Source organism: Triturus cristatus, chromosome 3_1, assembly GCF_964204655.1.
Source record: "Triturus cristatus chromosome 3_1, aTriCri1.1, whole genome shotgun sequence".
Classification (NCBI taxonomy): domain Eukaryota; kingdom Metazoa; phylum Chordata; class Amphibia; order Caudata; family Salamandridae; genus Triturus; species Triturus cristatus.
Window position 1 is genome coordinate 202,341,623 of NC_140583.1, and position 14,482 is coordinate 202,356,104.

The 14,482-nt window shown below is 43.6% G+C and overlaps 1 protein-coding gene across 1 annotated transcript in view; it reads right to left on the reverse strand.

Annotated features, from left to right (window-relative positions):
- KIF3A (kinesin family member 3A) overlaps positions 1-14,482 on the reverse strand; it is a 329,541-nt gene that overhangs the window by 56,418 nt on the left and 258,641 nt on the right. Inside the window, exons 14-16 of the mRNA XM_085643646.1 lie at positions 12,725-12,778; positions 12,544-12,612; positions 6,545-6,669 (exon numbers count right to left, since the gene is read on the reverse strand). Of these exons, the coding sequence (XP_085499772.1) occupies positions 6,545-6,669; positions 12,544-12,612; positions 12,725-12,778 (248 nt within the window). The remainder of the gene's footprint in view (positions 1-6,544; positions 6,670-12,543; positions 12,613-12,724; positions 12,779-14,482) is intronic.

Here is a 14,482-nt window from a genome sequence, read left to right on the forward strand (position 1 = left end):
TTTCCCACACAAAAATGTGTAAAAAAAAAAGTGATTTTTTTCAGCTACATTTGAGGTTTGCAGGGGATTCTGGGAAAGAAAACGTTGGGGGATCCACGCAAGTCATACCTCCCTAGCATCCCCCGGGTGTCTCTAGTTTTCAAAAATGTATAGGTTTGCTAGGTTTCCCTAGGTGCCAGCAGAGCTAGGGTTCAAAAACTGCAGCTAGGCACTTTGCACAAAAAAAGGGCCATTTATCACTGTGAAAATGTGGTGTGTCCACCTTGCGTTTTGGGCAGTTTCCTGTCGCGGGCACAAGGCCTCCCCACACGTGGGGTGGGTGGAATTTTGTGGATCCATGCAGATTCCAGAACTTTCCACCACAGAAAATTGAGGAAAATTTGTTTTTCTTGGCAATTTTCTATGTTTGCAAGGGATTCTGGGTAACAGAACCTGGTGAGAGCCAGCAAAGTCACCCCATCCTAGCATCCCCCGGGTGTCTCTAGTTTTCAAAAATGTATAGGTTTGCTAGGTTTCTCTAGGTGCCGGCAGAGCTAGGGTTCAAAAACTACAGCTAGGCACTTTGCAAAAAAAGGGTCATTTTTCACAGTGAAAATGTGGTGTGTCCACCTTGCGTTTTGGGCCGTTTCCTGTCGTGGGCACAAGGCCTACCCACACAAGTGAGGTACCATTTTTATCGGGAGACTTAGGGTAACACAGAATTGTACAGCAATTGTTATTACCTAATGACTTCCGATGCATTTCTGCCTTCCAAATGAAAGACAATGTGTAAAAAATAAGTCATTTGGAAAAATTACCTACAATTCTCATGCTAGTATGGGTACTCCCAATTTCGGAAATGTGTAAATATCTACTGTTTCTAAACTCTACATTTTGTTCCCACTTCAGAAATACAAAGGTGTCTTTCATACCGATTTTTCCACGGTTCCGCGGTTAGGCGGACTGAGGCAGTGTCCCTCGACCCGCTTTGCGGTACGGCATACCAAGGCATTTGGCATTTTAAATACATAATCTTGGGCTCAGATCTTTTAAATTGTTTATTTCTGTTTTTACTTTTTTGGGGAGCACTAGGGGTGCTTGTGGTTCCTACCCGATTGCGGAGGCCTGGGCTCGATTGCTGGTCCTTCCCACCTCGGTTCAACGCGGTAATTAGTACCGTAGCATGGAGAAGGTAGAGCCAGGCACTTCACGGCACGGTCAGCGGTCTAGCTGCCGGAAGAGTATTCCTTTAAAAGCCACATGCAGCAGCGGCCGCGCGCAGCCACCGGCACGCCAAAGGCAAGCCCGTCTGCGTCCGGCCACGGCCAACCGGGGCCTGAACCCCTGGTGGTTTCGGATTCGGATTTTACTATAGCTCCCAACAGCTACACGCGCTCTGTTCCACTACGGGTGAGCAGTGTAGACATAGCATAATGGCAGAGAGCAAGAGCTGGAAATGTAGACATTGATCATTTACGGCGAATGCTCGGGTGGAGGATGAGGAGGTAGGCCCATCACTTAGTTTTTCCTTAATTAACTGTAGGTCACTGAGGAAACAGAGTGGAGATCTGTGACCATCTGGCAGATGGTCAGGCAGATGTGCTGTTCCTCACAGAAACTTGGTTTGATGAGGACTCAGCGCTAGAAATCCTTGAGGCACTCCCGAGTGGCTATGGTATCACTAGAGTGGATAGACTCTCCGGCAGAGGAAGGGGGATTGCGATCATTTATAAACACGCTATCCAGTGCTCTCTCGAGCCGGTTGACATAGTAGATAGCGAGGCAGGTCTTTTTACGATTAGGACAGCCACCAATTACATCAATAAGGGGCTTCTGGTCTATAGACCTCCCGGACCCTCTACACGGTTCTCACCTAGTCTGATTGAGTGCCTCATACAACCAGCACTACGATATGAGAAGTTATTAGTGCTGGGCGATTTAATTTTGTACTTTGATGACGCACTCAACTCTGGGGCTCAAGAGATCCGTCAGGAATTGGCAGCCTTACAATTAAAATTAAAATCAGAACTCCCCACACATCAGTTGGGCCACTTACTCGGCCCTATTTTTGCCAACTGGGGTGCCTTAGAAGTGGAGCCCCCGCTCCCGGTTCTATGGTCCGATCATTTCCTGATTCCTATTACGACAAGGTTGCCCTTGCCGAAGGTACAGGAGAAAGTTAAGACCAAAATAAAATATAGGAAGTGGGCTGGTTTTTCTCAGGGGAATTTTAACAGGGCCCTCTTATAAGGAGGGTTACCAGGCGGCTTGGACGCTGATTCTGCATGTGAAGCCTTGGAGAGGCGCATCACGGATGCATTAGATAGCACAGCACCCTGGCCATTAAAAATGTCAGGAAGAAGACAAAAATCGGCTCCCTGGTAAGCCGATGAGTTAAGCACTGCCAAAACAGCATGCAAACGCCTAGAAAGGCGGCGGAGGAAAGATTTTTCAGTCCAGGTGAAGAGCGAATATAAAATTAGCCTTAAGAGCTATCAGGCGCTCATTAGAAAGTGCAGGGCAACCTATTATAAGGAAAGGATCGAGACTGCTGAGAACTCAGCTAAAGAGTTGTTCAGGGTCTCTAAAGAGATATCCTCCCTAGCGAAAATTACAGCACCTATTGCAGGTTCAGAGGAATCATGCAATCGAGGGGCTGTTTTTTTTGCGGAGAAGGTGGAGAAGATCTACTCCTCCTTTCCTGACTCTGCACGCAATGGCTACGGGGTTGCGGTGGAACCTGTCGGCATATTGGAGACAGAATGCCTCGATAAATTTATCGTGCCCCCCCCCCCCCCACCCCCCTCAATAAGATAGCCATCAGCATTAAGTCAGGCTCACCCAGGGATCCTGCCTCCCCTAAGGTGCTTATAGGGAGTATTGAGACGCTCGAGCCCTGCATTAGACATCTTTTGGAGCTCTATTTCACCTCAGGAATAGTCCCAAAAAGATGGAAAGAGGCAGTTGTCCTACCATTACAAAAGAAACCCCTTATTAGTATGGACCAATCTCTCTGCTTCCTTACTTTGCAAAAGTTGCGGAGAGGGTAGTAAATATCCAACTGACGGCACATATCTGCAAACATAATCTCCTTCATCCTACCCAGTCCGGTTTTCGGGCCCTCTATTCTACCGAATTGGCTCTACTCTTTTCGATAGAGACCATTCGGAAATATGTAGACGAGGGTCAGACGGCGGCCTTAATCTTATTAGACTTAAGTGCCACCTTTGACACTGTTGCCCACCATAACCTGTGGCAATGTCTTAGGAAAGGAGGTGTGGCAGGTAGTGCCTTGAATTGGATGGAATCCTTCCTGTCTGAGCGCAGCTTTCAAGTGGTGCAGGGATCACACTACTCTAAAGACATCAAGCTGAAACAGGGGCTGCCTCAGGGGTCTACCCCGGGTCCGACCCGGTTTAATCTTCACGTCACCCCCTTAGCAAAGATCACGGATTAATTCGGGATCAATGTTGTGTCCTATGCCGATGATACTCAACTGGTGATTTCCCTTACACAGGCACAGGATAAGGCAGCCTTCAATTTTGTGTCCTGCCTGCAAGAACTGGCTTCTTGGATGAAAAATAATTGCCTGAAATTGAATGGCAACAAGACCGAGGTGCTTGTGATAGGGAAAGCTCCATCAGTGTGGTCATTGGCATGGTGGCCCATGACTTTGGGTCCCACCCCTTGTGAACAGGATAAGAACCTTGGGATATGGTTGAACACCAAGCTCTCCTTTGAGCACCATACCAGGCGGGTGGCAGGCACCTGTTTTGGAGTCCTACGTGGTCTGCGGAAAACCTTAGATGTGTTGCTTACTGCAGCCAGGAAAACTATGGTGCATGCTCTGGTGACATCGCGTCTGGATTATGGGAACATACTGTACATGGGTGCAACTACTAAATGTATGCAGAGACTCCAGTGTATCCAGAACGCAGCAGCACGACTAGTTCTAATGCTTCCTAAGAGAGCCTCTGCTAAGAGGGCCTTAGCCTCCCTACATTGGCTTCCAATTAGGGAGAGAGTTCGGTTCAAAGTTCAGTGCGTTAGCCACCGGATCATACAAAGGAGGGGCCCCTCCTACCTGCATGACTTATTAACCCCCTACTCACTGGCCCGGCAACTAAGATCTAGCAGGACGGGGCAGGTGTGTGTGTCCCTACCATTAAGAGAGCAAGGATGGGTGGCCACTCCTTCCGCTACTTGGCAGCACAGCAGTGGAATAAACTCCCTCAGACCCTGTGGCTGGAGGGCTCTGAGATTACCTTTCAGAAAAGATTCTGTGTAGACCCCCCTTGCTATGTCCTGATTCTTAGCTCCCCTCTTTTGATGCAGAGTGTAGCTGGTACCGCAGCGCGGGGACACACTAGCCTAGTGTAACCAGGCGCTTTTAAATGTGATTATTATTTTATTATTATTATATACCCGGTACATAATAAAAAAACATTGCAAGACGCTGCTCAGGTATTGGCTCTGGGTTCGTCGGGTTCTTGGTGAACCTACAAGTCCTATATATCCCCACAACCAAAAAGGTCGAGTAAATGAAGCGGTATATTGCTTTCAAAAAGCTGTCATAATTTGAAGAAGTTACAGGTGATAACGTTGACACAAATAGCTGTTTTTTTCAACTAATTTTCAATTTTTCCTATAATTAACTGTTAGATTCTATGAAAAAACCTTGAAGGATCTACACAAATGACCCCTTGCTGAATTCAGAATTTTGTCTACTTTTATAAAATGTGTAGCTTTCCAGGATCCATTATTGCTTTCATACTCATTTCTACCATTAACTGGAAGGAGGTTAAAAGTACAGAAAATAGCAGAAATAGGCTATGTCCCAGAAAAATGCCAAAACTGTAAAACGATTTGGTTTTCTGACAAAAGTCTGCTTGTCCCTTAAAGCTGGGAAGATGGTGATTTCAGCACCACAACCCCTTTTTTGATACCATTTGCAAGGAAAAAAAACAGACGCTTTCATCTGTAGCCCTTTCTTCCCATAAAAAAACAAAATTTTGCTGTATTTTGGCTAATTTCTGGGTCCCCTCCAGGGGAATCCACAAACCCTGGCTACCTTTAGAATCCCCATAATGTTGGATACCTTATGTGGTCAAAACGTTACAGAGGCCTAAATGCGAACTACCCCAAATAGCCAAAAAAGGGCTCAGCACTGGGGGGGGGGGGGAACTGTGGGAAAAGGCCCAGCAGTTAAGGGGTTAAAGAGTGTGGCTACTGGAGTACTGTCTACAGATAAGCTTGAAGATGCATCTCCTTCAAATTCTCAAAGGTTCCATGAAGGGCTGGAGCAGTCCCCGCAACGGCCTTAGCCGAATATCAAAGAAGAGTGGCAGGCAAGTGTGTGGGCAGGTACCAAGCGGTGTGGAAAAGGAAAGGACACTGAGAAGGATGCTACAGTAAAGTGTACATGCAGTAGGTGAGATGACTCCTTTCTGCTGGTTCTCACCAGTACAGTTTAAAGTAAAGAGGCAAAATACCTTCACTCAAAGCACATGCCAATCTAAGTAGCAAATGACTGCTCCGACGACTGCCCCGAATTCTAAATGAAACTGCAAGAAAGCCAACCTTTAGCCCACTCTATATATGCAAACTAGGGGTAGTACCAGAATGTGATTGGTTCTTTAATCAATCAAAGCCTGTACAGGGCTCACCCATTATTTGTTTTCTTTTTTTTTTTATTACAAGAGCTCTGGCAATACAATAGCTAAAGCTGTTTTTAAGGCCAGACCTAAAAATGATTATCCGGGTGTTATTCATGTAAACGTTTTTTTCCGTACCTGAAATTTAAAAAAGCGGCCAATGAAGATTTTCTAAATTGATTTTGGTAGTATTCTAATGATACAGTATAATGTTGTTTTAAACATGGACTTTTCCATGTGATTAGCATTTCTTCACAAATTAGTTCAATAGCAAATCCTTTTTTATTGAAAGATGCATAGAAAAGCACAGAGTGTTCACTATAAATTACTCTGCCTATCAAAGAAATATGTTACAAAGAAAGGGTGAAACTTTTTTTTAATATAAACATTTCTGGTATCAACTCAGGTGAGTTGAGCAGGAGGATATTGAAGGCGGGCATTGGTATTTAGGAACTATGGGAAGGTAGAGCTGTATTTTGTGCTTAGTAGTGACAGAACGCTTGCTACATACTTTCAGGCAGTTGCAGACAAAGAATTAACCTATATTGGGTTTGGACATGTATTAGTTTGTTTTGGTATTGCTGGCTATATATTAAGGCTCTTTGGCTTTACAAATTTTCGATTTTCAATATGTTCTTTTTGTTGCTGGAATCTGGTTTAATGTATGTTGTGTGTTGGTGCGATGGATTCATTAGTAGTAACTGGTGGGGCAGGCTCAATTTGAGGTTATCTATGTTGGAAGAATCAAGATTTAGCATGAGAAGACATTAGTGTATTGAAAAGAACATGTTAAAACTCTAGTTGTAAGAGACAGCGTAATTCAACAGCTGATATTTAAATCATGAGTAATGCTCATATCTCCATCTTTAACTGTGGTTATACAACATAGAGAATAAAGATCTCCCACTCACCGTCTGCTAGTTTTAGGTCTTGATTTTCCTTTGGAAGTTCTAGGCCTTTCCAGCTTCATCAATGACTGCCTAAGGCTCTCCTCAGTGTAAGCCAAGTAAACATGAGAAAGGTCCACCTCAAAAGGCTGAGAATGAAAACAAAAAAAGTGAAATTTTTAGAAGGGCTCATCCATTTTAGGAAGTCTGCCAAAAGAATACTAGTAACTGTACTTTGAACAAAATTAACTAGAACCATTCACTTACGTGAAACAAAGTATACTTGAAGTTTATTTTATGTACAAAGTAACAATATGGTATAGTAAGTGCCTTGCTAAAATACAATTTCTTAGAGAGAAAAAAATCCCAAAAAGTCGAGAAGGTAAGTAACTAAATACCGTTTCTATATGCCTCATAACTACCTTATTCTCAATTTCAAATGAGTTTTGGAAAGGGGTGAGTGGAACTCAGTGTTTCACTCCATGGCGTTACATGAAAACAAGATTTGCAGAGTTCTACGAACGGGTGGAAATCGTCACTTTGTGCTGCTCACGCTGATAGATCAGCACGAGTGGCACCATGTAGCATGCCAGAGGGCACTGCTGTTTAAGCTGAGTTGGCTGCAGTTCAGGTAGATCTTCCAACCAAGCGGCAGCTTTCTCACCATGAGCGGTTGTACCAGACCATGTTGAGAAAATATCAACAGCTGCCCTCCTACCACCTGAAAATCGCACTAGGGGACGCGAATTCTTGCTCGCCAACTTACCGCTACTGCAGATCGCACGGCTGACTTAGGATTAAACCTCTGAAAACAGACATGGGTAAAGCCACTAATAAGTCTCCAAGGTGCAAGCCTCAGGGGTTGCCAGAAGACAGGGAAACCCCAGTGGTCTTAAATCTAATGAAAGAAATATAAATGCTGTGCCAGAAACCTCCTTTAGCACCACATTAGCCTCCAAAGCCAGAGGTACGGTTTCTACCCACTCTCCCTTCTATAGGCTAAATATGTATTCAGAAATACAGGAGTGCTGCTGAAAATTGTCATTGATTATAATAATGACATTTTCAATACAGCTGTAAAGTGGCATGTACTGACATGCAATGACAACTGTTTTTCTACCAGTGCAGTGAAAGATTAGGGAGTATGGATCTACTTCATGCTGCATGGACATATTTTCCTTTACTGCAGATATGTCATGCCTTCAGTGCCCATTTTTAGTTAGTGACCACCCAGAAGCCCCAAGAAGGACTACGGCGCAGAGTTTTGGAATGACAACTCAAATTGGGATTTATAAACACTCAATGTGACTGGGACATATGACGCGAGCACACACACTTAGTAGACAGAGTTGGTCAAAGTAATGCAAAAAATAGTGACAATAACATTCCAGGTGCTCGACGATGAAGAGGAGCAACCAAATCTTCTTCTGTAGGGACAAAGTCCACAATATGTAGGAAAATTCCAAGCACTCCCAAATAATCAATACAGAAGTTCCTTCGTATTCAATCTTCTGTAATCCTTTATTTGTAACAGAGACTCTAATCTTAACCTTTCCCATCCCAAGCCGCTTTGTGTACCAAATAAATGACAGTAGATTAAAGACCACAGGCTGTAAAAATATATCTACAGTTAGACCTGGAACCATTGGCGTGGGTTTCCCCTGTATTTTTTGCCTTTGCCTTCTGTTGGTTTGCAGTGTGTTGGACTTCGTTGTGCTGGTCTAGATGCGTTGGGCACTTTGCCACAGCTGTTCAGTTCCAAAGTGCAAGTGCTCCCTGTAAATTGTTGTTATGGATTTGTGATTCCATGATAGGCATATTTGATTTACTAGTCAGTCCCAAGTACAGTGCACTATGTATGCACAGGGCCTGTAAATCAAATGATGCTAGTGGGTCTACAGCACTGATTGTGCCACCCACATATGTAGCCTGTAAATGTAACTCAGATCTGCCACTGCACTATATGTGCGCAGTTTGGTCCTGCCATGTGTACTTGGCAACTGCAACTATTGGAAGGCTAGCTGTCTCCATAGGATAAAATGGGGAGTTTTCTTATAACATCTTATAAGCACAGCTGCCCAGGGGAACAAGATAGGAAAATAAAGTTTAGTATGCCTGAACTCAGAATGTTAAGATGCATCTTTTAGTGAGGGTGATTTTTACATTGTGTGTTTGAAAATACCACTTTTAGAAAGTGGGAATTTTCCTGCTTAGCCATCCAATGTGCCTCTTCTAGGATGTGTATTGACTGTCGGGGTTAGGAGTGACAGGGGCTGGGAATGTGCATTCTGTTCAGACAGCCACTTTGGGGGGTTAGGTGTGTCCTGCCTTTCAAGAGTGAGTCAGGGCTGGGCTGATTAGACCTGGGCTGCATTTAGAGTAGGGGAGGAGATTTCCTTTCACCAGAATGGGCCTGGTCTGCCTTACACAATGCTGTCTCCACCTCCTGCCATGAAGCTACACCAGAAGAGGACAGAACTGGTTTTGACTGGGCACAGGGCTTCTCTGTCACCACAGAACAAAGGATTTTGCTGTATAAATATTGGGGCCCAGACCCCAGAACTTTAGATCACATTTTGGACTTCAAGAGGAACCTCTGCCAAGGAGAAGAGCTGGAGAAACTGGTGGAGGAGTACTGCCCCTTTGCTGTGTGCTGTCTAGGGTTGGACTGCAGTGGCCGTTTCTGCCAAGGAGAGGAACTGTGTGTGCATCCTGCTTGAGAAAGTGTCTCCAAGGACTTGAAGTGGAGCTTGCTCCCTGTTCAAGAGGTCTCAGGAACAGCAAAGACCTCACCGTCCATCTGGGCACCATCTCTGGTTCCGCTGGTTCCAGTCGCAACAGAAGAAAAGAGAAGCTGACTCCATCACCGAGTCGTCACAGACTCCGTGTCCTGAAGGCAGCGCAGAGTGCACCGCTTCGCTTCACAACGCAACCCTGGTCTCACCGACTCTGTCAACGAGCTGCTGCTTGCACCGCGTCCTGTGGGCACTTCACTCCGCACCACTTGGCTACACACTGCACAGACTCCGCACTGCCCGACTCAAACATCGACCGGCTCCGCCGCCGCACCGTGACCTGCAAGCACTGCATCCAGCACCGTCTCACCGTGCAAAGCAAACTTGGTCTCACCGACTCCGTCACCGAGCCGTGAGGACACCGCTTCCATCTTACATCGCAACCACGACGGTTGCCCAAACCAACTCACATCGGCATGTTGGTCGCAACAAACAAGGTACTGTCGCAGAGTCTGTCGACGCTTTAGCTGACCCGTACGGATGCGGTTGGCTGGAATTGTCAACTCTGTTGTACTCAATATTGCGGTAGCCCCCAAAGGAGCTACCGAGTCAGAGGAAATGTGTTTTCACGTTATTCCTGCATTTTAAAGGTTATTTGGTAAAGGAACTATTCTTTCAAGTATTTTATGTTGAATTTTTTTCGTTTTGGGTCTTGTTGATTTACATAAAGTTTTGCTTATTTTCTAAACTGATGTGGTGTCCATTTGTAGTGTCTTCACTGTGTTAGTGTATACATGCACAAATGCTTTACACACCTCCTCTGAGATAAGCCTGTCTGTTCGTGACAAGCTACCAAGGGGGTGAGCAGGGGTTATTTTAGAAGTATATCACCTTTCCCCTGACTAGGAAGAAGGGTCCCTACTTGGACAAAGGTACCTACCTCTGCCAACTAGAGACCCCCATTTCTAACATCTACAAATTGTGCGAACCTTTCTAGGCCCCCCTATTCCCCATACAATCGGTCTACCAGGGTAATGTTCGGACACTTAAGACTGGGTATGACACAGAACATTTGTCCCATGAGGAATAATGATTTTTTTTTTTAAAGCTTGACAAATCAAAATACCCAGGCTTGTATACACTACCTAAAGTGTATAAAGGGGGGCCCCTTTACCCCGGTAGGCCGATTGCATTGGGTATAAAGGGGCCTACAGAAAGGATCTCACAATTTGTAGATATCTTTTTACGACCTTTTGTCTTCAATCTAAAGTCATTTAATTGGGACAACAAGCGGTTTGGGAGCATCAAGACTACGGTCTCTGTTACAAATCAAAAGGATTTCAGAAGACAGAATTTTACCATCAAATTGGGATTGATTTTTCTTGAAGCTTGGCCTGATGCAAGTAGTGTCTCAGGAAGTAAACCACCCGGTGTTTAGTCAACCTGGAGAATAGACATCGAGGGTGCTAGGTCTGTGCTGCTTTTGCACAGTGCTGCACAGCTGCTGTTAAGTATATAGTGTCATGTTTCCATTGTTTCACTTTTTCAGAAAATATAGCTTCTTTAGCATAAGTGAAAATCATGCTGAAAAACAGACTATTTGATCCAGTCTTGTCATTTGTCTTGCTACAATTCAGATTGGATAGTACACCGCAGCCCTGCTAAAAACCATTGTCACCCCATATGTCCCATATAGATCTCTCAGGTCCTCATTTGACTTCCTTATGAAGACACTAAGGATAAAAAGATCAAAATGGGGAGGTTGATCTTTTTCATACCTTGCCCCAATGCTCTGGAACTCAATGATCACGGAACTGAGACTGACCAGAGAAAAAAGGAGATTCAGGAAAAAACTTCTCTCTGTAGCACTGTGAAGCCCCCAGGCAGCCATGTACTTTATAAATCCCATAAACAAACAAACTTTTAAAGATCACTAGTACCACTGTTCTGGTATGGTAAATGTTACACATTTTAATTTACCTTAGTTTATTTATACCCGTTTTGGTTCATATTTTGAATTGTGCTGCAAGTGTAAAAGCAGTACCACAATCAGTGTTTTGTCTTTTTCAGAATATGCAGCTTCCAGGGCCACTAGTCTGTGACGAGGGGTTGCTTTCATGCTAGAAGATGCAAGTGGGTTTTTGCCATTTGAATTATTCTGAAGCATTCAAAGTCAGCACTAGATGACAAAGCGGAGTTCCTCTGAAGAGCTTTTTGGAAGCTAAACATCATGACCTCATGAAAGGAACTTATTAAAAATTGAACTGTTTACATTAGCATTACTTCACTGAAAATTGGCCAGTATTGTACTGTTAAAGGAAGACTGAAAAGCGCAATAAAAGATGTAAGGATTACATCACCAATTATGCCAAAGAGCGGAACCAAAGGCAGTTTTTCAGAAGGCAAACACCTGAGAAAGGTTCTATGCTGCTTAGTTAAAGCACTACTACAATCTGTGTTTAAGTTTAATTCACATACGTTATTGCATAAAATGAGGTATTGTTTGTTTTAAACAACCCCATGGCATGACATTTATCAGTCCAAAAGGCACCTAGCCTACAAGGATTCAAGCTACATTTCTAAATTTCATTTGATCAAGTGGCTTAGTACAACTGAGAAACACTGTGCACTATGATGATGAAGAAGAGGGCGTCTCTTGATCTGCTCACCTGGTAGAAGAGTGAACACAGTGCTGATTGATCTAAATATTCATGCTACTCATTTGGAAGAAGATAGAACTCAGTGGTGATCTTAATGTATGTCTCAATTAAAAGAGAAGGGAGCTTGGTGAGGATCTTGAAACTTCATGCTGCTCATATTGTAGAGGGAGTTCAGCATGGGGCAACTGACCTTATCTATTTGTTAGTGTGAATGGGACATGCTGCCTTAAAACGGTTGTGATGTGTTGCATCACTAAATCTTTGTTATGCTGGTTATGGTCTGTGACACAGTGCATCTCTCATACTTACTGTGAAACAAACACTGGAGGCTTGTAAACACTGCAACACATCTTCTATTCGCAGAGTGCTGAGAGGGGGACAACAGATCCGGCAGCACTCCTCTAGGCTTCACAGTCCACCCATTGAGCTTACAACGAATCTAACCATTAATGCTGATCTTTTAGAAGAAGAGGGATCGCGATGGTGATGTAAGAACTAAACTCAATAATAAATGGTATTTGGATTGCAGAAGCTAAAGATGTTACCAAGTGCATATTGTTGAACAGAGCACACAAACTCAGATCTGACAAACAATATACAAAACCAAAACTGAGATACGTTTTCTTACATCTTTTTCCTTTTTATCTGGCACTGGTGTCTGCTTCCTCATGTTATTTCCGGTATAGGCAACACATTTCTTAAATGAAAGAGAACATAGTTACTAACCCAAGAATGTGCATACAACACATCAGATTCTCAGAATTTGCAAGAGACATCAGTACAGAGTTTTATTGTAACTTCACACTTACTAACTGCCATTCTCCAATGTCTTCGTTCCAGTGAACATAATTTTCCACCATTTCCTTAAGAAAATAAGAAAAACAGTCATTGCAAACTACACATAGCTTTCAAACATCCGAATTTTACATAAAACAACTGCATGGTTAACTTCCAAGTAGGAGAAGGTCTGTTAAAATGGACTCCAGTAACATACATACAAACATATACATATACATATATATTATATATTATATATATATATATATATATATATTACCTACTGGCGGTCGCCAGTAGGTAGTTATAGTTAGGACCACGTTTCCATAGGAAAACCTCAACATTCTATTTTGAATAACTTTGGCGCCGGTCGACGAATCCTCGCGAATTTCTCAAAATAGGTGGGGCGCTACGCTCCGCTCCTACCCTGAAAGTCTCGGGGGGATCCGTCAAGCGGGGGCTGAGATAAAAGGGGGGTCCCAAAACGCGTTTTTCCCATGCATTTTTCCATAGGACCTTTAGAACGAGCTACAGCCCGAACGGCTGAACAGAATTACTTGAAATTTGGCAGAGAGGTAGTCCTCAGGTCAAGGAAGTGCCTTTTGTAGGTTTGGTGTAAATCTGTTCAGTAGATTCTGAGAAAATAGCCTTTAAATCAATATATATATCTGAGCCCGCTTACGGTACGCTTACCGTACGCTTACGGTAAGCGTACGGCGGCGTGCGCGAGCGCGATTCTGATTGGCTCTTAGATCTTAGTAAACATTCGAATCGGTCGAAACCAGGAAGCGGCGGCCGCCATTTTGTGTATTTCACTCTGAAAAAAAAGAGTGAAAACAAGGAAAGGGGGCAATGAGGAGAGTTACAGACCCCCTAACATTTGTAAGGGGGTCAAAGAAGGACAGAAAAGTACCAAAAAAACATTTATTGATTTAAAAAAAAATCACGGGGTACGCGTACGGTAAGCTTACGGTAAGCGTACGGTAAAAAAAAATAAATAGATAAATGAAAAGCAGATTTAAGAGTTTAGAAATTAGGGAGCTCTAAAAAGAGCTGTTGTGTTTATGAAGTCATTTTTTTAGTGGTACCTACAAGTAAGTACCGATGCAGAGTCTAAGGTTCAAGAGGAAGACTCTGTTCCCTTCATCATTGAAGTGCACACCATCTCCTCTATAAATGTCTTGCATGTCATAACGCAAGTTGTTGTGGTAAATGGCACCCATACCATAGTCACGGAGGAAAGCAGAAACAGATTTGTTGACGTGCTTTCTTGCTTTGTCAATCTGTGGACAGAAATGATTGGACCAGTTCCATTTTTGCCTTTGGCATATGTTGGAAAACACAAAGGCAGTTTTAGGGAAAAGTGTAAACAGTTGTGCAAAGGTGTCCTTCATAAGCATTTCCAGACCTACCCCAGTCAAAGTGCCTAGGTCATTGCCACCACAGTGCACTATTATGAGGTCAGGGTGTTGGATTTGAATGAAGGATTTCACCAATGGCATCAATTGGTGCCACTTTAACCCTCTCTGACCAATCCATTTAATGTCTACATTTGGCAAAGCAAGGTCTCTCACCATATCTGTTTTCTCTGCAAACTTTTCACTCCAGAAGACATAGCTGTGCCCTACAATCCACACTGTGAACATCTTCAAAGGAGAACTGGATGCACTCAGGAGGTGTCTTTCAGTAGAATGGCAATAAGAAAAGAAAGACAGTTTGGAAATGGAGGCATACATATTTTTTTAAAACAAAAAGAACTGATTGGCTGTTTCATACCATTCTAGAATAAA